The sequence below is a fragment of the Tachypleus tridentatus genome, chromosome 13 (genome assembly GCF_004210375.1).
Source record: "Tachypleus tridentatus isolate NWPU-2018 chromosome 13, ASM421037v1, whole genome shotgun sequence".
In the NCBI taxonomy this organism is placed as follows: Eukaryota; Metazoa; Arthropoda; class Merostomata; order Xiphosura; family Limulidae; genus Tachypleus; species Tachypleus tridentatus.
In genome coordinates, this window is record NC_134837.1 from 238,847,851 (window position 1) to 238,874,430 (window position 26,580).

General features: G+C 32.8%; 1 protein-coding gene across 2 annotated transcripts in view; it reads left to right on the plus strand.

The window, feature by feature from the left end:
- The window catches only part of LOC143238845 (ammonium transporter Rh type A-like), a 34,385-nt gene extending 8,058 nt beyond the window's left edge, over window positions 1-26,327 (plus strand). Inside the window, exons 2-9 of one of the 2 annotated variants that reach the window (XM_076479421.1) lie at window positions 4,742-4,925; window positions 7,532-7,682; window positions 8,356-8,500; window positions 9,428-9,591; window positions 16,346-16,483; window positions 19,785-19,918; window positions 22,374-22,573; window positions 24,009-24,145. In XM_076479421.1, coding sequence (XP_076335536.1) covers window positions 4,742-4,925; window positions 7,532-7,682; window positions 8,356-8,500; window positions 9,428-9,591; window positions 16,346-16,483; window positions 19,785-19,918; window positions 22,374-22,569 — 1,112 coding nt within the window. In that variant the 3' untranslated portion in view covers window positions 22,570-22,573; window positions 24,009-24,145. Of the gene's footprint in view, window positions 1-4,741; window positions 4,926-7,531; window positions 7,683-8,355; window positions 8,501-9,427; window positions 9,592-16,345; window positions 16,484-19,784; window positions 19,919-22,373; window positions 22,574-24,008 lie in introns of both variants that reach the window. The other variant, XM_076479419.1, reaches the window with a different exon arrangement.
- Window positions 26,328-26,580: the final 253 nt, after the last annotated feature.

The following is a 26,580-nucleotide window of genomic DNA, read 5'->3' on the forward strand; positions in this document are numbered from 1 at the left end:
CGGCTTGTAAAATCATTCTTATAAAATGCGTTTAAGCCTCAGCAAACTTTAAAAAGCCAAAACATATCTTTTTTATGTTATTCTTGAATTTATTTAAGTGATAATTCATTACTGTGAACATTTCAAAAGTACTTAAATATGTATTACTGAAGAATCTTTGTCATTTCCAACAGCACAAAACTTTAAACAATACTTGCACATTCTGTAAAAACAAACTACAGGACACACTGTATGTAATTAGTAGGAGTGACGGTTTAGAGATTATCCATCTTCTGTAGCTCGAACTGTAGTATTTAAAGTGTATATGCTCTACTGGATTCTTACTTCATATACTAAATTTCAAGACAATCCATTAAGAAATACTTGAGATATGACATCTACAATTTTGATTGAGTTTCTGTTTTTTGTTCACATCCAAAGTACGGAACTACTTTATCTGATAGAAGACATATTTAACTTTTATGGATCTATTTTTCAAACATGGTACATTGATATATTCTTACAACCTACAATTATGTGTCAAATTTGATCTAAATATAAGCTACATGTGCAAAGTTAGTAAAAACAACGCTCAAATTTAACAAACATTTCTGCGCACGCCTACTCAAAGCCTCACGTGAACTATCGGTCTAACTTTTAAACTGCAACTTTGAGGGTCTGTCCCGGTGTCCTGTCCGGTTTACTAATTTGTCCTGGTTGACACTGAATTGTCTCGGAATGTCTTGGTCTTTGATGAAAAGGCGTAAACTTCCAAAAAGGATAAACGAAAAATGTTAAAATCTGCATATAGTCCTGACTTGGTGTTGACAAAAAATAATTTTTAAGTTTTCATTTTATTTGTTGATGGGTAGAGGGAACCATAGTGCTGTAGCATGCAAATTTTCAAAGGTATTGCATCAGACGAGATTCACAGACAGCTAATACGGTACCTGTACAAGTATAATGATTCATTAGTGGGCTGTTATTGGGAGTACGCCCGTAACAGCAGTTGCAAAGCGGCGAGCGGTAGCACATGCAAAGCTTTCTTTAAGCAAATGTTTGTGCTTTGTGATTGCTTTATTTATTACAGTATTTATTGTATTAGTCATACGGTACATGTTGAATTATTTTCGTTTTTTTATTTTAGAAATTAATCCTAGTCATAATGCCCAAAGCTGGTAAAAGAAAGTGCACATTCAACAGTGAATTGCAAAAAGAATATCTAGTCTTGAAAAATATTTGTGGAAAAGAGGACAGAGTCAAATGTTAGCAGTGTTTCACATGGTGGCAACTCAGACATAAAAGACCATTTAAAAGTGCTAAACATGTACGTAGTCTTTCAGTAGCTGCTCAAAGTTTAAGAGTTGATGTGTTCTTAAAAAAAACTGTGTCTGAAGAGAGTGACTTGTTAATAGCCGCCAAATAAGCAACTTTTGTCCATTACAGTGCTGTCCATAACATCAGCTTTAAAACAGCTTATTGCTATTTCAAACTGATAGCAAAGTTATTTGAACCAAAGTTCCGTTCTGGCAGAACGAAGAATGAGGCTATTATTTTGAATGCAATTGCTCTTTTAGCAGTTGAGGAATTGAAGAGATACTTAATGAAGGTCCAGTTCGTTTTACTTACAGCAATTGCTTCATATCGAAAAGATGCCAAAATTATACCTGTCATGGTGCGAAATTGTTTGTCAGAGGAAGGAGTGAAAGTAAAACTTTTAGACTTTTAGTCAGTTCTTGGAGTGACATCAGAAATTTTAACAAATTGTTTGGTGTCCACTTTAAAAAAATATAATTTATCAAAAACAATTGTTGCTTATTGTAGGGACGACTGCAATACAAATTTTGGAGGTGTAAACAAAAAGGAAAAAATAATGTATATAGTCCATTGAAGAAGGAACTTGGCAGAAATATTGTGGGTGTTGGTTGTGGTGCTCATATTGTACATAACTGTCTCCAAACTGCAGTTGATGTCCTTCCTATTGAAGTGGAAAGCTTGGTGGTCAAAATTTACAAGTATTTCTATATTTACACTGCGTGTTACACACCTAAAAGAATTCTGTGAGTTTGTAAAAATTGAGTACAAGAAGGTTCTCCAGTATGTAACTACGCGATTTCTGTCTTTGTTACAAGCTGTTGAGAGAATTCTCCAGATTTATGAAGGATTTAAGTCATACTTTGGTTCACAAGAACAGTGCCCATTGTTGATAAAATATTTTTTAAGAGTAAATGTGAAGAATTGTATCTATAATTTGTTCATGGACAACTAAGCTTGTTCAACAAAGTGATTTTAGCCATGGAGAAAACAAAAGCAACTGTAAGTGATATTGTTGCAGAACTTAATAAGGTGAAAACCAACCTAAAAGAAACACAGGATAATAACTTTATTCCCCTTGGTGCAAAAAAACAAAAAAAAAACTCGGTGTACTAGAGGAAGAGGGAGAGGTATATATGATTTACCAGTTTTTATGATTACTGCCTGTCTTTTATTGAGTTGTGGGAAAACAGTTTTAGTGGTGGAGAATACTTTGTTTAGATAAAAAAACAGTGTTTTCGTGTGGCCTGGTATAGAAGAAGCTGCTGAAAAAATTAATGAAACGCTTGGAAATGTTGCAATTAATGTTGATGATCTGTTTGATGAAGTTGTTCTTGTTAAATCATTGTGGTCATCAAATGTGACGAGTTGTTCTTGTTAATTCATTGTGGTCATCAAAATGTGACCAGTTGTTCTTGTTAAATCATTGTGGTCATCAAATGTGACCAGTTGTTCTTGTTAAATCATTGTGGTCATCAAAATGTGACGAGTTGTTCTTGTTAAATTATTGTGGTCATCAAATGTGACCAGTGGAAAGAAACAGGTTGTGAATAAAAATTGGTAGAACTTTTTAACCACTTCAAAGATCAAAGTATTTCTGTACCTAATCTCAGACATGTTATGGAGTACACTTTTTGTTAACCAGGCACTTCTACTCATGTTGAAAGAGTATTTTTAGTGATGAATAACATTTGGTCTCAAGAAAGGTCTAATGAATAAATCAACAGCAAAAGGACTGTTGCATTGTGAACTCGATATTAACTTGAGTTGCAGTGAGTTTTTTGAAAAAATTAAAACTAAGAAAGATTTTTTTGGAGAAAGTTCATTCAAGTGAAAATACGAATGGTCACAAAAAGTGTTCAGTAAGAAAATTAATGAAATTTTTATGTTCCTTTCCTCACTAAATTTAAATAAATGTTAGATATATAAACTACGAGTATTCCTTTTTTTTTGGTAGCATTAAAGCTTAAGGGGAGTTAGGTTGTTAAAGCACTTCTTTATTATACCAGTGCCGGTACCTATAATAAAAATTGAAAACTGTTCCGGTTTGAGGCTTGGAAATTATGGCAAGCCTACCTAAAAATAAAAGTGGACAGTTATTATTTTTTTTTGTCATTCAGTTTACAGACAGCTGATTTATAGCAGCAAACCTATAAGATGAAAGGATGTGAAGATACGAACTCTTTACAAGTTATATTTAACATTGTTGTAACCACAAACAGTATTCACAGTAAACAATAGTTTTATAATTATTCCCACGCGGTCGGCCCAGCATGAGCAGGTGGTTGAGGTACTTGACTCGTATTCTGAGGATCGCGGGTTCGAATCCCCGTCACTCCAAACATGTTAGCCCTTTAAGCCGTAAGGGTGTTATAATGTGACGGTCAATCCCACTATTCGTTGGTAAAAGAGTAGGAACAGCTTGCGTGGTTCATTACGAAAACCCTGTGAGCAGCAGCTACTATAAACACGTAAAAGGAATTTTTATATATTTTTAAAACTATTCTTTAAGGAAAGTTTGGTTTGGTTTGTTTGGAATTTCGCACAAAGCTACTCGAGGGCTATCTGTGCTAGCCGTCCCTAATTTAGCAGTGTAAGACTAGAGGGAAGGCAGCTAGTCATCACCACCCACCGCCAACTCTTGGGCTACTCTTTTACCAACGAATAGTGGGATTGACCGTAAAATACTAACGCCCCCACGGCTGGGAGGGCGAGCATGTTTTGGCGCGACTCGGGCGCGAACCCGCGACCCTCAGATTACGAAGTGCACGCCTTAACGCGCTTGGCCATGCCAGGCCACCTTTAAGGAAAGAAACACTAATATTTAACAACGACGTTTCAAGCGATTGCTATTCGTCAGGTTTTATACAAGGGAGAATCTGATGAACAGCAGTTGCTCGAATCAACCTTACTAAATAAGTGAAAAGTTAATTTCAAGAGCCTTTGTACGGTAAGACAGGCTTCCACATCTTCCAAATGACTGTGTTACAAATATTATAAACATGTATACACTTTTTATAGCGTTATCGGTGATGTATATGGCGAACATTATGTGGTTAGAACACTGTTATCACACACTTCTAATTCTTGAAAATTTCCAAGGGACTATCTAAGAAAGGCAAGGTTGGATAGTATAATAGGCCTAATACTAATGCTTAATTGATTATAATTATGCTTCGTCAGCATGGAAAACGCATTCACACCATAAGCATCGTTATTGTTACCAATTGAAGATTTGTTAACAATGTCTCCTTTAAACAAATAATAAAGGTTTAGTTAAGAGTATTAACTATTGTAAGCAAATCTGTTTTTAAAAAGATTAAGTTAACAATAGGAATTTCCTTAAGATAACAGTTTTTTACAAAGTAATATTAGAAATAAGTAATTACGTAACTGCCTTGTTCATTTTGAAAATTAGGAGTTTTGAAACACTAGATTATTTCTTTAGTTTTTCAGGATATCAATGTTATGGTATTTATCGGCTTTGGTTTCTTGATGACGTTTTTGAAGAAATATGGATATAGAGTTTTAGGACTGAACATTCTTTTGGCCTGCATTGCTGTACAGTGGGGGATCATCATACAGGGTTTGTGGCATCATCGTCATGGCAACATAGTTGTTGGCATAACCAGGTAAATTAGTTACACTATTTTACTTCTGATTTCTTTATTAACTGAAAGGAGAAAGAAAATACGACATCCCTGAAATTTCCATAAAGTTTGTTTAGAATTAAGCATGTTACACAATGGACTATCTGTGCTTTGCCCACCATGGGTACTGAAATCCGGATCCTAGTGGCGTGAGTACCCAGACGTACCACTGTACCACTTGGGTGCATTTCGATAAGGCATTTTCACCAAATTTATATTGTTTAGATCGTAAAGTTAGAATAGTTACTACAATGCAACTACTAAATTAAAAACCAAAATTTCAAAGAACAGAACGCGACTAAATCGTTCCGTTATTCTTGTAATGCATCTTTATCAGTCAACAAACTTCAAATCCACATCCGAAAAAAAAACTGTTTAATTCTATTTTCAGTATAGATATATTGTTAATTCTATTTTCAGTATAGATATATTGTTAATTCTATTTTCAGTATAGATATATTGTTAATTCTATTTTCAGTATAGATATATTGTTAATTCTATTTTCAGTACAGATATATTGTTAATTCTATTTTCAGTATAGATATATTGTTAATTCTATTTTCAGTATAGATATATTGTTAATTCTATTTTCAGTACAGATATATTGTTAATTCTATTTTCAGTACAGATATATTGTTAATTCTATTTTCAGTATAGATATATTGTTAATTCTATTTTCAGTACAGATATATTGTTAATTCTATTTTCAGTACAGATATATTGTTAATTCTATTTTCAGTATAGATATATTGTTAATTCTATTTTCAGTATAGATATATTGTTAATTCTATTTTCAGTACAGATATATTGTTAATTCTATTTTCAGTATAGATATATTGTTAATTCTATTTTCAGTACAGATATATTGTTAATTCTATTTTCAGTATAGATATATTGTTAATTCTATTTTCAGTATAGATATATTGTTAATTCTATTTTCAGTACAGATATATTGTTAATTCTATTTTCAGTACAGATATATTGTTAATTCTATTTTCAGTATAGATATATTGTTAATTCTATTTTCAGTATAGATATATTGTTAATTCTATTTTCAGTATAGATATATTGTTAATTCTATTTTCAGTATAGATATATTGTTAATTCTATTTTCAGTATAGATATATTGTTAATTCTATTTTCAGTATAGATATATTGTTAATTCTATTTTCAGTACAGATATATTGTTAATTCTGTTTTCAGTATAGATATATTGTTAATTCTATTTTCAGTATAGATATATTGTTAATTCTATTTTCAGTATAGATATATTGTTAATTCTATTTTCAGTACAGATATATTGTTAATTCTATTTTCAGTATAGATATATTGTTAATTCTATTTTCACAGATATATTGTTAATTCTATTTTCAGTACAGATATATTGTTAATTCTATTTTCAGTATAGATATATTGTTAATTCTATTTTCAGTATAGATATATTGTTAATTCTATTTTCAGTATAGATATATTGTTAATTCTATTTTCAGTATAGATATATTGTTTGGTGAGTTTTTAGAATTTGTTATGGAAGAAACAAAACATTTTCCTTTTCGATAAGTAGATTACATTTCGCAGGATTCCACGTAATAAGCAAAAAGAACCTTTCCGTTACATAAATTTAACCCAAATTAGAACAGTTAAAATATTAAATACATTTTATCAGTTATCTCAGTATTAAGGAGGGAAAACTTGAGAAATAGACTTATATTTTCAAACACTGTAGTGGGAAGAAGAATAGGTGTGAACCAGTCCGTTGGAAATCTGAACTACTCTTGGGCCACTTTTCACTTTTCTTTACGAATAATGGGAATGATTATCAAATTATATCGCCCTTACAGCAGAACGAGCGAGTATATTGAGTATATACTCTCACAACTCTTGCTACCAAGGAATGGTAAGATTGATTCTCACATTATAACACACCATCTTGTGTAAGTACAAGCATGTTCGATGTCGAGTTTCGATCTTGTGACCCGCAGATTGCAAGCATAATGCTCGATCCACCAGACCATGCATATGAGGTCAGTATTAAATAAAATATATTTAATAGTTTATACTTAGTAACTATTATGACAATAGTTGCTTTCTCGTTCACCTGTTGATTTTATCTGTTATATATTCAGGAAACTCGGCATTTAATGCAAGAACTCTTAATATTCTAACGATGTCTTCTTTTCGATGATACGTTAGTCCTTCCTTGATCAGATGTTATTTATTTATTGTATATGACCAACTTTGGTATTGCATTTTGAAAACTGAGAGCATCATGTTGTTGTTTCTTTAAAGACATTTAAGATTATTTTGTAATTTGAATGTAATTGGTTCAAGGAGAAAATTCCAAAGGTAAACTCAGATCTCGTGGGAGGTACATCTTACTTACAGTCAGTCGTGCAAACACAATAACCGTAGTTTGCCTTGTACACATTGGAAATAAGTGTGAACAGGACGATAAAGTTTAACAAAATATTAGAGCTGGTTCAGGTTATTTATTAATCAAGAATATATTGTAAAGGCAGTTAAAGCTGTTCAGATGCTTTTGACCTAATTCTATATTATTATTATTAATCTGTGCACTTTATTTCTAGCCTTATCAAAGCTGAGTTTAGTTCCACAACAGTGCTCATTTCACATGGTGCATTGCTTGGAAAAGTCAACCCCATTCAACTGGTTGTGATGACAATGATTGAAATCACCATCTTTGGGTGTAATGAACATCTAGGTCTTGAAATTTATAAGGTAATATGCTAATAGTTTATTTCATTACTCCTGCTTCTCTAATTTTTCCCCATTACTCGAAAACAAGACTGTTTGCCTAGTTTCGCTTAATTTTCGTGTAGTTTTTTTTTTTATAATGTTTAGCCAGTTGATGTTAAGAGTCGCGATTTTCGAAGTAGATTCAGACACTGGTGACAGCATGGTCCAGCAAACACTGCTTTGGACACGTAGTCAAAAGTTTGCAGGTTCGAAGCTTACCTAAGACATGTTCTTGTGCCCCTTATCTTCAGTCCACCTAGTTGTCCTAACGGGTAGCTGGGAGTTAACCTTATATGGAGTGGTATTCTATCTTGTAGAAATGTCTCGCAATTCTAGCTGCCCTTGTCATAGGAAATCACAGGTAAAGACCGCTCTTATGTGCCTTGCTAATGGGAAAAGGATAAACCCACTTTACTCGTGTTTAGACAATTCATGAGATATAAAAAAATGGCGTACTTGAAAAAACTTCAATATGCGTAAACGAAGATTTGTTGAAAATGTTTTAAATTGTAGAAAAGACATTTAATTTAAACATAATCAGAATTTGTTAACGTCTTACACATGTGATAAAAATAAACAAAAATAAAGACTGTGTTATTGTGTAACAGTAGAGTATAATACAGTAATTTATCAATACTTTTACTTTTTTACTTAGGTAACTGATATTGGTGGTTCTATTTTCCTTCACACCTTTGGTGCTTACTTTGGTCTGGCAGTTTCCTTTGTAATATACCAGAAGAAACTTCGGGATCACTCTAAAGACAGAACAGCATATCACTCTGATGTTTTTGCAGTGATTGGTAAGAATGAACTTAGTGTTCTATATCGACTGTAGTGCAGAATATTTTCACACTGCATTTGATGACAACTTTTGTTAGTCGAGAGTTCATGTTTTACAGATATTTCAATCCAACAATCGTTTTCTTATAAACTAATATATAAAAGTTATGTAGATATGTACTTATAACACCAAAGCTTGTTTCTTTTGAATGTAGCGGATATATGAAATTTCGTACAGTGAAAAATCACTACATGACAGTCTTTCATGACTTGAGAGCAATCTTTACACTGAATCAAGCCTCCCTCTATAACTAATCTCTGTCTTGACAATACACACAAAGAATGAGCAAACACAACTGAAATGACAAGGTAGAAATATCTAAATAATTATCATTTTGAAAATTATGATAATTATGGTAATATTTGACATACTAAATAAGCACAAAGCTATAGAATGGGCTATCTGTGCTCTACTCACCACGGGTATCGAAACTCTGTTTCTAGCGTTATAACTCCGCAGAAGTACCACTGTACCACTGAGGACTATTCATATAGTCAAGCTAAATATTTTGCTTTTAAACATGTATTTTATTTTCTCTTATGGTATCAAATCCTATTTTCCACGTGATCTAAACAAATTAATTCAACGATATATGACTGACCATTAGCTGTATTTATATGAAGATTGAAACGTAAGTTCAATTGTGGCAAAGACAGATCATATTTGAATTAGAATATATATGTGTGCTTTTTATTTCTTCTTTAAATATATTTCAAGTACAATGATTTTACGAAGATTCTGGTTTAGTTTCACTTATAATTCAGGACTTGGAGAGAGAGAATTGTACTAAATTAACTTGAAGGTTAAAATATAAGACCAGTTCCGACAAAGACACCTGATTTGAACCAAAACATAGTTGTTTTTATTATTATTAAACGTATTTTAGGTACTATCATTTTGTGGATATTCTGGCCTAGTTTTAACTCTGCTCTAGGACTGGGAGATGATCGTCACAGAGCTGTTATCAACACTTACTTGTCTCTCACGTCGTGTACTTTAACGAGTTTTGCCTTGGCTTCTATAATGAATGGAAAGGATAAGCTGAATATGGTGAATAACTAAAAGATTCTTATCTTTCTATTTCTATAGAGAAAATTAACGTTTGGTCTTTGTTTCACATGTAAAAATTGAGAAGTTTATTACTACTACTTTTACTAACCTGTATCATATTTGAATAGTTAATAATTTGTGAACCCAACTGTCTTTCAAGACACACACTAATAGTGTTTATGTGTTTATTATAACTGAAATAGAAGAAGAAAAGTCCACCTTTCGAAAGAGCTTGAGTCATAAAGGTTTCTATTTCAGTTTTATCAAGACCTCTTGGACCAACGTGTTTTTAGCACATCATGAATATAAGTTTATTATGTCAGAACTATATAACAAGTATTTAGCAAATATCAGTGTATTTTTGACTGTGATTATTATTTTTGTGCAGATTATAGTATTATTTGACGTTATTAACTTTGATTTATAAGATAATAATTGAGAACAAAGTGCAATACTTTCAACTGACATCTTTATTATTTCATCGTTATTCACGCATTACAAAGGTTAAGCCTTTTTACACACAAGTATTCATACTTTGAAGTTAACTAAAAATGCTAGTTTTTCGTATTTGGGAATTCATTGACCATATAATACATTTATTAACATCAAATTCACATGTATTAGGTAACCATAAAACATCTGGCCATAATTTTTAAAATATTCGCTCAATATGTTGAAATAAAAATATATTTTCTTATTTGTAACAGGAAAGAAATTTAGCGAATGACACTTTATTGCGTTTGTTTGTTTTTTGAATTTTGCGTAAAGTTACTTGAGGGCTATCTGCGCTATCCGTCCCTAATTTAGCAGTGTAAGACTAGAGAGAAGGCAGCTAGTCGTCACCACCCACTGCCAACTGTTGGGCTACTATTTTACGAACAAATAGTGGGATTGACCGTCACATTATAACGACCCCACGACTGAAATGGCGAGCATGTTTGGTATGACGGGGATTTGAACCCGCGACCCTAAGATTATGAGTTGAGTGCCTTAATCGACAGGCTATGTCAGGCCTAGTAATACAATATATTCGATTTGTTTTGAAATTCGCACAAAGCTACTCGAGGGCTATCTGTGCTAGCCGTCCCTAATTTAGTAGTGTAAGACTAGAGGGTGGGCAGCTAGTCATCACCACCCACCGCCAACTCTTGGGCTACTCTTTTACCAACGAAAAGTGGGATTGACCGTCACATTATAACGCCCCCACGGCTGGGAGGGCGAGCATGTTTAGCGCGACTCGGATGCGAACCCGCGACCCTCAGATTCTGAGCGCATGCCTTATCGCGCTCGGCCATGCCAGGCCTTAATATATTCGAAGGGGGCTTTATTGTGCAACGTGCTACAATATGAGCTAAGAAATGCACATTTGCAGATTCGTTATAGAGTCTCTGGCAAGTTAAAAACATGAAATTTTATTGTCTGATTCGACGTTTAGTCATGCTACCAAAGGCTTTATATCCTTAATGACATACAACTTGTAAAGTATATAGAGTATCTCTGAGAGGAAGATGTGATAAAAGTAGCTGTACTGCTGCCACTCACGAAGCTGCTTTATACCACAGCCTTTGCATGTTTACACTTTAATAGTCTCGTGTTTATAGGAATAAAAGATAAGAAAGTGAGCAACGCTATTCTCAGTTTCCATTATATGTTGAATAAACATGTATTAATTAGCAACTACAGTAACTTTTCCTTCTTCTAAATTTTAAGCAATACTTTTGTTCTTCGTAATGCTATTTTATGTAATTTATGTTGTGTTTTTTCATACAATTTACATTTTTTAAGCATTTCGCTACGTTGATGAAATGTGTTTACCGAGAGAAAGCACGGAAATTAAATTTTAACATGATGAAACATGCATTATCAATATTATACGAAATATGACTTTCACAGTATAACCAGTAGTTACATTTACCACTCATTAAATAATTAACCTTTATTTGATCAATATATCAGTTACACACTCATATTAATTATGATGTCACACTACCATTTGCATTGTGCCATGCTACCAACTATAGTCTTTATCACTGTTGTATATTCAAATGTGCTTGTGAAGCGTATGTAAATCTACCCAAATGTCAAATATTTTTTTCACCATGGCCACGCTGTATTATAGTTTAGTTACAACTAAAAACATCATTTATTGCGTAATTAATCCTTGGTATCAACGGTTTCTCCGTTAAGTCATTTGTTTGTCTTCGTCAGTTTTAATATTTATTTTATGATTACCAAACATCTCGAAGTGTTTGTGTATTTTATAAACTTCAATATATGAGACTATTTAACTTAATAATACTTGATGTATTTCTTCTTGTGTGTTTTTGTAGCTTTGAGCACTTGAATAAAACACCTCTTTCGGCAGGCTGTATTAAGTTCATCTATCATGAAGTAACAGTGTTTGATATTACAACTCACAAATTCTTGAAATATTTAACATTAAATGTGGTCATTTATTTGAATTAATAATATACACCAAAGCATGAAAATCGTAGAAGTATTACATTATTACATCCGTCAACATGGTCTCATACCAAACGAGGAAAGAATAAATATTGTTAATGGTAAACTATAAATTCTTAAACACAACAAAACTGTGCAGGCTTGGTGTGTTATATCAATCAGCCGCTAGGTTGCACACTTCAAGTTCTGTTGCATTTGTCGAGATAGAGGCGTGAGACACCTTAGTACTAAAGTCTTTGAGGTGAACCAAGCACTCATTTTAAAGGAAACATAAGATATAGCTCTTGTTAAATGAATAGAAATATCAATCTCAGTTTCAAAATGTTCAAAAACAAACGTTCTATAATGGTATCTCCTTAACTGCATTGAAATTTTATGTTAAAAAAAAACAAGTCATACCCAAGGGTGAAACAAATAAAAGAAAACAGTGATTAATTTTTCCAACTTGGGCGTGTGTTCACTAAATAAGATTTATGAATATTGGAAATGTTGTTAATTATTCTAAGTGAATCATTAATTAGATAACATTAAATCTTGATACATCTCTATTAGCAGAAATATCTATAAATAACACCAGTTGTAGAGATACACCATCCATCAAATTGAGCATATATTACCAAGCATAATACATAAAAAATTAGAGTAATATTAAAAGAGATACATGGTATTTCAAAACTACCTGACGTAAATGTGTGTTACTATACACTATTTACACCCAGTCATAGATACTTGTTATCTCATGGTTAAATGATGTAAGTGTGTGTTAATAGACACCGTTTATGTTCAGTAATATTAAAAGTCATACTTGGTATATCAAGGCTACATGACGTGTATGTCACTAAACACAGTTTACGTCTAGTAATATTAAAAGAGATACTTGGTATATCAAGATTACATGATATGTATGTGTACCATTAGACACTGTTTACACCCACGTTTGGTAAAATAACAATGGGATTGAATATACTACTATGGAAAAAAAAATAGCCACCTAATTACAATACCTATATTAACAGTTATTGCTTACTAAGGCTTCTTTGATATTAATATAGAAATACTTTTAGACACATACTCTTTCACACACATACACAAATGAAATAAATTTGTATATTAGGTTAACGTGTAAACCCAAGGTGTTGATATTGTGTTTAATTCTTTCCCGAAAGAATATTTATGAGATATTGTCATATAGTGCAACAGAACATACAGTGGCTCAGAACTTAGCAAGATACTGTAATATGAATACTGAGGTATTTATGACAGATAGAACCGTTGAATAATCAGAGTCAATACTGTTTATTTGTATGATAGAGTTCAAAACGGTTTCTACCTTTGTTGTTTGTTTGTTTTCTTGAATTTCGCGCAAAGCTACAAGAGAGCTATCTACGCTAGCCGTCCCTACTGTAAGCTACTCTTTTACGAACGAATAGTGGGAGTGACTGTAACATCATAACGACCCACGGCTGAAAAGGCGAGCATGTTTAGTGTGACGGGGATTCCAACCCGTGACCTTCGGATTACGAATCGTGTATCTTAACCACCGGTCCATGCTACCTTTGTTGAGACACAAATATACTCTGCAGTGATTACACTTAAAATAGGTGCGGTGACAGTTTCCTTTGTGTGTCAACTGTGTGTCATCTTGCAAATTTCCATATTTGTACATACTTCCGTCTCTTGTTGTCCTTTCACTGCAAACCCTACAATCGTGAATAATTTTAGTGAACACTGGAAAGTGTTCTTCCACGTTTTCCAGTCTCTGAGCATTATGGGAATCTCTCGTTGATGGCCTATCCGCTCGTTTTCCAAATGTTTCACTACTAATAAGCCTTTTGAAAAACTACTGTTGTGCTACGTATAACCACTAAAACTAATTATATGCTTTTTTCAAACTTGGCAAATACAAAAGAAGTGAACATCTGGAAAGGATTATAGCATGAAAGTATCAATAAACAATACTGAGTTGTGATGGAGGAGGTCATTACACGATATCGAGTGAAAAGTAAAGGGATAACGTTTCTACTTTCTGACGTATAGCTTCCTTAGTTTAGTTGCAAATCTATGTTAATGGATATCAATTATCCAAGAACGTATGCCAAACGTTCTTACATTGTTTCTTCTTTTATATATAATACATATATACGTGATAATAACTTTAAAGAGCTTGTTGTTTGATTCACATCATACCGATGAAGGTAAAAGTTTATTCTTATAGGAAATATTAAAATTGTTGAGTTCTGTGAATGAGTACCCCGCTGGAGCAACAATAAGTCTTCGAATTTAGAACGCTAAAATAAAGGATTCGATTATCCTCCGTAGACACAGCAGATAGCCAGATGTGGCTTTGCTATAAGAGAAATACAAAATTAATTGTGCTTTATAATTTCCTAATCATTTGTTTTGATTTTGGCATCACTAGTTTTGCTGCAATTTTTCGTATTTAACTGAAGTTTGGTAATTGAATCAGTTCATGACCAACGGTTCCATAATCTGATAGATCAAGGCTATCTGTAATATATCAAGTTTAGCCATAGCCACAGTCACTCAGTATCTTCAAAAACAAGAGGTTCGTGCATATAATATGCAAAATGTTTGTTGCAGTTATTGAAAGCTACAAGACCTGGTACTGAAACAAAGTAATCGCTTTACTTATTGAAGAAGGGCAGAGAGTAGTTGAGCTATTGCAGATAAAATAAATAAAAGAAAGAAATGTAAGTAAATGAAAAGAGTTAAACAGATCAACAAGTAGAAAATCAGTGAAATAAAAATAAAACTTCCATTGTATGTTTTTGTGGTCTTATCAGAACGAACTACTTTCATCAGAATTTAGAGCGAATTTTCTATGAAAGCGACAAACCTGTATTTACAACGCAGCTGATCAATCAGAAAAATATTTAAAAATGCGGAAACATTTCTTCTCCATATATATGTAAAAACGGCTCGTTTGGGTTGAGAAATGTTTTTACGTAGAGGAGCGAACAACGTTGAACATCTAAGCACGCCCTCTACATTCCGACACTCAGTTACACAACCCCTTTCAAACATGTGGTCAGCTTCCGGTCATTTACCTTTTTCTTTCTTTGTGAATCTGACGATGACCGAAGAAGGTCGAAACGTTGTTCGCTCCTCTACGTAAACAAATTTTCTCAACCCAAACGAGCCGTTTATATATATATATATATTTCTCTACAAGTGGGTTTTCTCGACATCACTGATTATTTCTTCTCCGTGTTGTAGTTACTAGGTAGTTCTTTATATATACAAAAAGTAGAATACGATGCAACTATTCGTGAAACAGCTGATGAGCTCCTTGACTAAAGAATCTGTTGGAAGTAACACCTCAGGCCAAATTTATTACAAACCTCAACCCAATTTAGTATGTTGCAAAACAGAATTGAGAAAAATGTAAACAAGTTTAAGATATGTATTATGTGCAAATTACACGCCAACTGCAAAGTTGTTAGCAAAAACAAACGAATTGAGAAAACTATCACTCAAGCTAAACCAACAAAAAAGACTTTTGAAATAAAATTACTATTACAGTTTGTGTGATAACCTCACAATAGAAGAATATGATACTTTATATTGTTAAGAAAACTGAAATATGAAATACTACTTGTTAGTCCCATACACACTTTATTTTATGTACTCTTCACAAGGATATACACACTTGGCTTTAATAATGTTACGTGCCGGAATGGATAAACTTAATTGTTTGTGAGCGTTTTCCTAGGCCCAGCATGGTCAAGCGTGTTAAGACGTTCGACTCGTAATCTGAGGGGCGTGGGTTTGAATCCCGGTCGCACCAAACATGCTCCCAGCCGTGGGGGCGTTATAATGTTACGATTAATCCCACTATTCGTTGGTAAAAGAGTAGCCCAAGAGTTGGCGGTGGGTGGTGATGACTAGCTGCCTTCCCTCTAGTCTTACACTGCTAAATTAGGGACGGCTAGCGCAGATAACCCTCGTGTAGCTTTGCGCAAAATTCAAAAAACAAGCGTTTTGCTATCCAAGATAACGTACAGCAGACTATATTATTCTTGTGTTGGTTCGTTTGGTTGTGTAAGACATTATTAGTTTTCAATGTTAACTACCATTTAAGTATTATTAAGCTTCTGGAACCTGAAGCATTCATCTTCTTTTTTACATAAGTGGAATTTGATGAAAAGAGTGTTAAAACTTTATATTTAAACTAATATTTCTACGTGATTATTGTTTTATAATATTTCAGTTTATCTGCTACTTTTAAATTCTATAATAATGATTACCTAATATTTTCTGTTGAATGCAGATCCACATTCAGAACGCAACCATAGCTGGAGGGGTTGCTATAGGAGCATCAGCTAACCTAATGACACAGCCATATGGTGCAATGATAATTGGATGTATAGCTGGAGTATTTTCAGTTCTGGGATATCGCTTTCTCACAGTAAGTGAGAAAAGTAATGTTTGACAGATTATAAATATATTGTGCCCTTTTTCATAACAGCTTTTATACATTTAAATCAATGTAATAAATTGTTTGCAAATTAAGATTGAAAAAGTTATATTCAGAGGATAATATAATTGTAATGGATAAAGAACTAGTCTTTTCGAAGAAGTGCCTATAATGTTTCTATATGAATTTCTCTTATTTATTATTTCATAATAAAACTGAGAAACTTTCCAGCTAAGAACTTGACAACAGAAATTGGATGAATCAGGAAACATACGTTAAATCGATGAAAACACATTTTCTTCACACCAACTTTATTCAGAAATTATGCAGGATAGAAATATTTACCATGCATATTTTTAAATCGCTAATATATAAAGTGCTTGGATTTTATACACTCTAGATATTTATTGTGTATAAACACCAAGGAAATGAAATAATAAGAAGTCAATGTAACACGTATTATTATCGAACCAATACTGCTTGTAGTAATATCATGGGATGAAGATAGAATGTAGTATCGTACAATTTTTAGTATCATGAATTTATGATGACATGAAGTACCATAACTTCTGTCATATCATGAGATTAACATAATATACAGTATCGTAGAATATGCTGTATCATGAATTCAAGATAGAGTGTAATATCGTATAACCTGTAATAGTATGAACTTAAGGTAGTATGTGCTAACGTACATGTGAAATACCATATACTCAACACAGCATGTAGTATCGTAACCTCTGTAGTATTTTGGACTCAAGACAGTGTGTATCATTGCAGGAACCAGAAATAAGTAATATTGTCGAATCAAGATAGTATATAGTCAGTATTATTACAATATGGAGTAATGCGGGTTAAAAACACTTAGTAGCATATTCATCTATTAACGACAAAAAACACGAAATATAACATTCTCAAGCTAACATGTAAAGTTATAGAAAAGATGTACACATAGTGTCCTAGCTACAAGATAGAATGTTGCAGCATAAACATAGAGGTTCTCAATCTGTGGTCTGCGGAAATTAATTATGATTTTTTTTTTTTTGTATTTGAATAACTAATTTCAAATTTAAGAATTACTACCAGTAGTTGGTTGTTTTCGATCACTTTCATGAAAATTTTTATGTAACTTACTAACTGCTTTATTACCTTCCCTTAACTTTCTTTATAAAAAATTTAAACTTGTGGATGTTGTTAGAGTTATATTCAACATATTCTACATTCTTCACGTGCCGTCCCCTGAAATCATTTGAATGTCAACATTCAGAACGCTTCTCTGATGTGATACAGATTAACCCAAAATGTCGCCACAATTACAATATTTAGAAGTTTACACATTTAGCTTATTTAAAACGCATTTGTTTTGAATTTCGCGCAAAACTACACGAATGCTATCTGCGCTAGCCATCCCTAACTTTACAATGTAAGGCTAGAGGGAAGACAGCTAATCATCACCACGCACCGCCAACTCTTGGGCTACTCTTTTATCAACGAATAGTGGGATTGACCGTCACATTATAACGTCCCCATGGATAAAGGGCAAACGTATTTGCAGTTCAACACATTTCACTTCAGAATAGTACAGTCAGCAAAAGCAACAAATATAGCTTTGTATCAGTGTTGTATGCTTAAAATCAAACTGTTCACGAGTTACTGTGGTATCTATAAGAACTTTTGTGAATGATTACCTAGAGTAGTTTGACGGGATCCAACATGTCATCCAAGGAAATCTTATAGATGTTCAATAGGACTAAAGCCTGGTGAAGTTTAGGCCTACTCCCTTTTTCAAAGAAATGCGTTAACCAGTTTGATTAGGAGCAGAAATTATCTCATATAAGATTTAAGTTAGGGCCATCTTTGTCAGTACATGGCAAAACAGAGATTTATATAATGTGACCCCTATAATTCATGGCGTTAATAAGATAACACCATGGGAGAATTTTATACGTTCACCAGCGTCACTGCCATATAGGCAGCCGGCCTTATACAGGTGTCTAAACAGTTGTGAATGATCAACTTCCATTCTTCCGATGACTCTCCACGTGAATGAAATATTAAATGTACGATTTTATGTCTATCCACAGTTTATTGCAATTAGGTATACGTTAAACTCTGTTATCTACTTCAAAGTCACAATTTATATAAGATTGTTGAAACCACAATATATATATAGAACAGGCTGAATGATTAATCATTTACGTTTAAGATCACATGACTATGACAGATCGTCATAGGGTGAAACTAAATACAATGAACTGAAAAGTCGAAGAAAAATGTCATTATTTTATACTAATAGTTCGTCTTGTCGTAGTTATAATATTACGAATTCGAATCATCCTTTATTGTTTACCACTGTAGAGTCATGGAAATAAGGCTTATATGAGCATAACAGAATTAAGATCGCACATTATATCGTTAATCAAGTTTCCATGTGTTTTTTATGTCACAAAATGTTAATAACACGCATATTCTCTGGATCGACATACCTTTTAGCAAAATACAAGTACGACAAAATGTAGAGTCATGAAATAAGGATGGTGCAGTAATATGAAACTGAAATGAAATACGTCATGCACAAATGTTACGCTATAAATGTCAACAAAAATAAACATTTTTGGATATAAAGATAGCAATTTTTCAGTTTCATATATTAAGTAGACATTTTTCTCAATTACAAGGCTTATGATCCGCTTTACCTATATAACATTATAATATATTGTATTTTTCTTCTTTTTTCTAAACATGAACATCAAGCACTTAAAGAGGACCCGGCATGACCAGGTGGTTAAGGCACTTGACTCGTAATCCGAGGGTCTCGGGTTCGAATACCCGTTACACCAAACATGCTCGTCCCTTCAGCCGTGGGGGCGTTATAAAATAACGATCAATCCCACTACTCGTTGGTAAAAGAGTAGCCCAAAAGTTGGCGGTGGGTGGTGATGACTAGCTGCCTTCCCTCTAGTCTTACACTGCTAGATTAGGGACGGCTAGCGCAGATAACTCTCGTGTAGCTTTGCGCAAAATTCAAAACAAACAAGATTTAAAAAGAGGGCATAATAAATTAATTAATATTAACAATACTTGGAATTTAGAATTTGTCGTTTCTAAAACTTTATTGTTTATTAATTTATTGCTGTTTTTCAAGACTTTCTTAAATATCTCTCTTAGCATGTCTTTTTTGTTTACAAAAGCTTATTTTTTGACTATAACGTTGTGAGCATTGTTAAAAATTGTGAATTTTACTTGTTGAATGTTTAATGACTAAAATTTGACCTAATTACTAAACATTTAGCCATTTCTGGCCAAATGCTGCAGAATTCACGATACCTGTGGAGTCAACAACCTACACGGAATTCCGGGAATATATGGAGCTTTGGTGAGCGCAATTATTGCGTCACTGGCGTCAGAAGATACCTATGGTTATAAGTAAGTTAATGAAATAAAGTGTTTCATTATTTGAGTTAACAGATGCTCGTATGAAAAGTTATTGTTAATTCAGTTGTCGTGACTTGAACACTTTTTTGATCCATTTTTGCAAATAAATTCAATTTCCTAAATTATTAATAGTATTATATTTTTATAACAGAAATAGTGTGGATGATTATTGTTTTATATTCTTTTTGACTTTCAATCACAAAGCCTTATAATTTGCAATACAGATATGTCATGAATTATACAACTGGAACAAAAAATGAACAGTTACGAATATTTTTCATGAAGTGTGCGTGTGTGTGTGTTTTGTTTCTTATAGCCACATCGAGCTATCTGTTGAGTATTTTCATGAATTAGAAAGAAAAAAAGGTTTTTTGATATCATCATACATAACATTAATAAAAATATTTTGGTCAATCTAGATTGTCTTATTGACTAAATTAAACTAAATCAAGACAAATCAAACAACGACTCAGAGCTAACCTTTATCATACAAATATTTTTCAAGCTGTCCGTTCATCCACTACATTTGAAGGAAACCCGATAAAAAAAACCAACAAAAATACCATATTGCAAAATAAAACCGCCATAGTTAGAGATGACTCCTTCCCTGCCAAAATTTGTAATCGTATCCCCTAGTCTTATGAGAAAAGATGATCCATCAACGTTATCAGTTATCATAAACAAGTCAACCAGTTTCCCTCTAACTCCTCTATTTTCAAGATAAAACCAGTTCAGAGATCCTAATATATCCTCGTATAATAACTAGAAGCCTTTCTCTTAATTCTTGTCAACAATTCAATGTCCTTTCTTAGGTAAAGAACCCCAAACTGAATACTATACTCCAAAGAGGCCTAACAAATGATCTATGCAATAACATTATAACCTCTTTAGACTTACGTACAATATTTCTGTAAGTACAACCTAATATCCTATTTGCGCTGTAACTAGCAACAGCTTGACTGGTTTAAGGGATTGTCGAACTAGAACATCATTATAATTTTCTTCCATAACACTGTTAAGGATATACTCATGCTCAAATTTTGATACCCCACGTACACTATCATGGATTTATTTTAATTAAAAAATCATCTGACACATATTCGCCAAAAACACCACATAACCTAAATCCATTTGTAAGGTAGTAGCGTTCTTCTTACAGTTAGCAACTCCAAACTTTAATGTCATTACCAAATTTACATATTCTATTGATCATTCCTTCATCCATATCATTCATGTAAATAAAATAGAGCAAAGGTTCTAACACTAAGCCCTATGGTACCCCATTAGTGACACTAATTTTGTGTGACTGAACTCCATTTATGAACTCTTTGCTCTTTTATTTTCTGTTTAACCACTTTTCGATTCAATGAGTCAATCTATTCATCACGCTTATAACGATGAGTTTTAAACAAGCCTTTTGTGTGGAAGTCAAATATACAACATTCCATACACGTACCCATATCTATAAAAAGTAGTAACCTCTTCGAATAATCTCAAAATATTACTAAGGCAAGTTTTCCTAGTCAAACAATGTTGTTTTTAAAATTTTGTAAGATAATTTTATAAATCATCTTTCATCATACTTTAAAAAACTTTTCCCACCATCGATGTAAGAATAATAAGCCTATAATTACTGAGACAATTTTTATCACCTTTGTTGAAAAAAAGAAGTAACCTTATCCAGCATCCAATCCATTGGCACCTGCCCACTATTCAAGAACATACAAAAAATAATATCAAATAACTCACATATATAATCCTTAACCTCATTTGAAATCCCCAGTTAAATATTTTGTGACCCTGAAGCTTCCTTGTCCTTTAAACTTTTCGATTTTGTATTTAAAGACTGGGAATTAATGTGATAATCGTGTTCAATATTGTTTACATCTAGCAACTGTAAATGGTGAGGAATACTGCTTAAACCTTCATTAACAAACATTAAGGGAAAAGTGGAATTTAATAACCCAGGCATTTCAAAATCATCAGATATTATCCACGTGGTTTCGCCATTCAACGACCTTTCTCCCCGAAGAAATAAATATCACTTCTTGCGCGGTTACTTCTGTTAGTTCTGGTAAGGAACAATCATAAAATTGAAAAATCTTTGTTTCTCTCTCTTCAGGAACGGCATGATCAGATGGTTAAGGCGCTCGACTCGTAATCTGAGGGTTGCGGGTTCAAATCCCCATCACACCAAACATGCTCGCTCCTTCAGCCGTTGGGGCGTTATAATGTGATAGTCAAGCCCACTATTTGTTGATAAAAGAGTAGACCGAGAGTTGGCAGTGGGTATTGATGACTAGCTGCCTTTTCTCTAGTCTTACACTGCTAAATTAGGGACGGTTAGCGCAGATAGTCCTCGTGTAGCTTTGCGCGAAAATTAAAAAAAAACAAACAAACTCTCGCTGCAATTTTAATTGGCTTGTTGTTTTCACAATTTAACTAGCTTGTACGAAATATTTGGATACATGTCACCACCAGCCCAATCGAGCAAGTACGAAGATATCCAAAATAACATGATTGAAATAGAACCTGGAGAGGGCAGGACAGCAAGTTTACAAGCCATTTATCAGCTTATCGCTTTGACAACAACCCTGGCAGTGGCAATCGGAGGCGGAATTGCTACTGGTATGCTAATTTAAAAATGTAATTAGAAAAAACATCGTGTTTTTTCGTTAATCTTATAATATTTGCTTGCTTATGTAAGATAAAGTGTTTTTTATTTCTGAAATAATATTTTTTATTCAACTATTTTTGCTTCACTTTTATTGTTTTGAAAGATTTTGGTTTAACCTCTCAAAAGAACAGGATTATACTATAGGTTGAAGACGTTTTGAACAGAATCTGGAACTTATATGTAAATTTAGTGACCAGTTTATAACAACTAACTACATATTTTACCTTTCACTTCGTACGTTTGACATATTTTTTAATATGTAGAATGATTCAGTGACCACACAATGGTAATTGTAATATCTCATCAAATATTAGATTTATAATTGTAGTTATGCAACCAGTGAAGGATTTTCAAAGGATGTGTAGGACATAAGGGTCTTATGATTTAAGTGAGGGGGATCGACTCCGAACGCCGAATACCTTTTCACTCCCCATATTCAGTAACAATCAATTCAGCACTTCGCCAGTTATACGTTTTTGGTTAACTAATGATTTGAATAACGGTAGTATATATACTTTCATTTGAGGAAATTGATAATATTTTAAATTTATTGTAGTCCCATTAAAAAGTGTTATAATCAGAGATGTGGATAGGGAAAAATAATTTAATGATGTGATTGAGATTTCATATTCTAGACTGCAGATATCACGTTACAATCAAAGTTCTGTATACGTTTTAAAGTTAGTCGATCAGAAGAATCGCAGAATATTAAATATAATTTAATATTAAAATACAAATAACGTTTTAACGTTTAAAGTTCATTATTTATAAGAACAGTAAATAAAATCAGGTTTTAAACTTCCTCTGACGTTAAAAGATCCAAAACATATCGATTCTACTTCGTGGAATTTGTTGACCTTTGAAGGATAATTATGTTTTAAAGGGTTTGGCCCTCATTATGGTCCTAAAATGGCCCACAACACTACAAAACTATAATTTTTTAGAAATCTAAGACAGATTATCTGAAGAAAAATAGAAAGTTATAATTTGGTAATACATAGCTTAATTCATTTGTGATCCCCCAGTTGCATAGCGGTATGTGTGCGGATTTACAATGCTAGAAATCGGACTTCGATATTCGTGGTGGGCAGAGCTTACATAAACCTTTGTGTAGCTTTATGTTTAACATCAATAATATAATCAATCACTTATTGATAGATACAAATCTAGCTTATCTTTCTTCGCTTTTTTAGTTTCTTTCAAATAAACTCATTACGTGGAACACGAAAACACATATTTATCGTGGTCAATTTAAAATTACGTTTTAATCTTTCGTATTTCGTGGCATCAAACTATACATATTTTTATTTAGTTAACTGTAATAATAAATACGATAACACAATTTCATTTAATTTGCATTTGTGGGATCGACTAACCTATTATGTTTTCCTACCCTTTTTTAAGGCCTAATCTTGAAGCTCCCGTTCTTGGATTCTTCCAAGGAAGATGGACAATTTTTGGAAGAATCAGAAGAAGCAGAAGATTATTTTCCTCCGTGTTTCAGTCACAGGGAGGACGATACAAAAGTCTGATTTAGGAAAGCAAATGTTTTTGATGTTATTCACTACGAATGATCTAAAGAGTTTTCTTTGCTGTCATTTGTCTCACTGATATTTTCCATATTTAAACCCTAATATTATTCCACCATGCTTACTAGACAACTATCTCCTTTTTTAACATTTCCCTTAATAATTCTGTTTACTGAATAACTCGTACATTGTTTTTGTATCATCACTCTTGTATCTATAGAAGACTCTCTCTTTTCCTTTTGTATTAATTCTGTTTGTTGTATTATTTCGACATAACCTATTTTACTATCATCCTTAGCGATTTTGTTATGGATTATTTATGTTTCCTTTAATCACTTTACTATTTCCTTATTTCTACAATGAAATACAGTTCACCTCTTTTCATCTGCAATTCTTAATTTTGTTTGTCTTCCATTTTACAACCTTTATCCTCTTTGTTGACTAAAATTCATTACATCATCATTTGTTACACCATTCCCACCCCCTCTCTGTACTAGATTGTAACTGTTTAGCCTCCTTTTATCACACTTACTAGATTGTTCGCTCTCCTGTGTTCTGTTGACAGAAGTAACATGATGAAAGATTTTAACACTCCAGTAATATTTAAATATACGAGAGATGTTCAGAAAAAAGGGGATATTCTTATTAATGTGCAAATGGAGAATCATCCAGCAAGTTTACGGACAGAACGTTAAATCCAGGGTTTATTTCCTTGCAACAGAGAAAGCGCAAGTAGCGCATTCTCCAGCTTTATGCTAAAAACAAACAAACAACAGGATATGAGTAAATTGGATTGAATAATATTCATGTTAATACGTCACTAACTTTCTTCTTGCTGAAGATGTTTTTCTTCAACTCGAATAATGCCAGGGCACAAAACTCAATGTAACGCAAATGACAAATTTGGATGGCCTGTCCTTTTCCATCTCGCATATAATTGAAAAACAATTGACAACTGATGTTCTTGTAACAACTAAATGTTACTAATGTTCTCACACTACGCCTATTACTACTAAAGGATGAAGTTCAATGAACAATAAGGGAGGAAACAGATCGTACTTGCAGGGAACTGTTAAAGAATGGATGTTGCTCGTGTTCTCAACACTATTAAACTATATTTGCAAACTAATATGGTTTTATATTAAAAAAAATTATGTTTCATTCTATTGATCCCTCGTTTAATATCTCGTATTGTATCAAATGTTCTTTTACACAATTATTTTTTAAAAATAAGTTTGAGATAAGAACACTATCGTTCAATATCAACATATTAATTCTAAAGTCATGTTTCTACCACATTTAAGTAATATTACGAGTGATAAACAAACAATAATTTTAGAGATTTTGAATACTTATAAAAAAATTTTCTTTTTTTAGTGTAGTTCGAATTTTCGCACAAAGCTACACTACCGGCTGAAAGGGCGAGCATGTTTGATGTGACAGGGATTCGAACTCGCAACCCTTATATTATGAATCGAGTGCCTTAACCACCAGACCATTGCTTTTTATAAACTAACCCACTAGCAAAGCACCTTTACTTACATAATGAACATGTAAAATATGTCATTAAACTAATGGTCTTTTCACGTCAAATATAAATGAAAGTTTAAGAAGTTTATACGTATATAAGAACATTAATTAGTTCTCACAACATTCCCTTAAAATAATTTTGTTCCCATCCACTAAAGAAAAAGTAACGTTTAATGGTACCACAAAATTCCTGTTCTTGATGTTAAATTTTGAAAGGAATAATTTTTAGAAAGGAAATAATTTTGAGTGGAGCAAATTTCTCACTTGTCTAATAAACCTATTACTCAGTCACGGACTCTTTGAAGGTTCGACTTATAAAAGAACCTTTTCATACTGCAGTCAAAACATAGTTTTAACTTTCACAAAACGTGTGCTAATCTAGTAAATTTTTGTTAATGTCTTATGCCATTTTTATTGTCAGATTCACATGCACACACAAAACAAACAAAGATAGAAAACAAATGTTTTGAATGAATAATATTCAAACGTTAAATTCGTGGTTGATGCACAAATAAAACTCATGCTTGCCTTTTTAATGGAATAGTAAGTCTTTGTGAATGTTTTACACACGAAGTTTCGCGAAAAATATGGCACTGCTTACACTATTTAAATATTCGATCACTTATACATTGGATTAGTCCCCAATACATAAAGTATTGCAAATCTGCTTAAAATATTACAATGTAACCTTCCATTTTCTATTGGTGTTAAAGAAGTCTAAATGTGATACAATTTAGAAATTAAGTCACACTTTGTCAAAGAATTTGTTTTTCAGAATATAAAATGTAAGCTATCTGTCCTGAAAATGATGTAAAATAAATATTTTGATGTATATAATATAAACACCAACATCAATTACGATAACATGGAGAGAACAGCACGAAAGGTTCACATTTGATCCCTTAGAAAACGAAGAT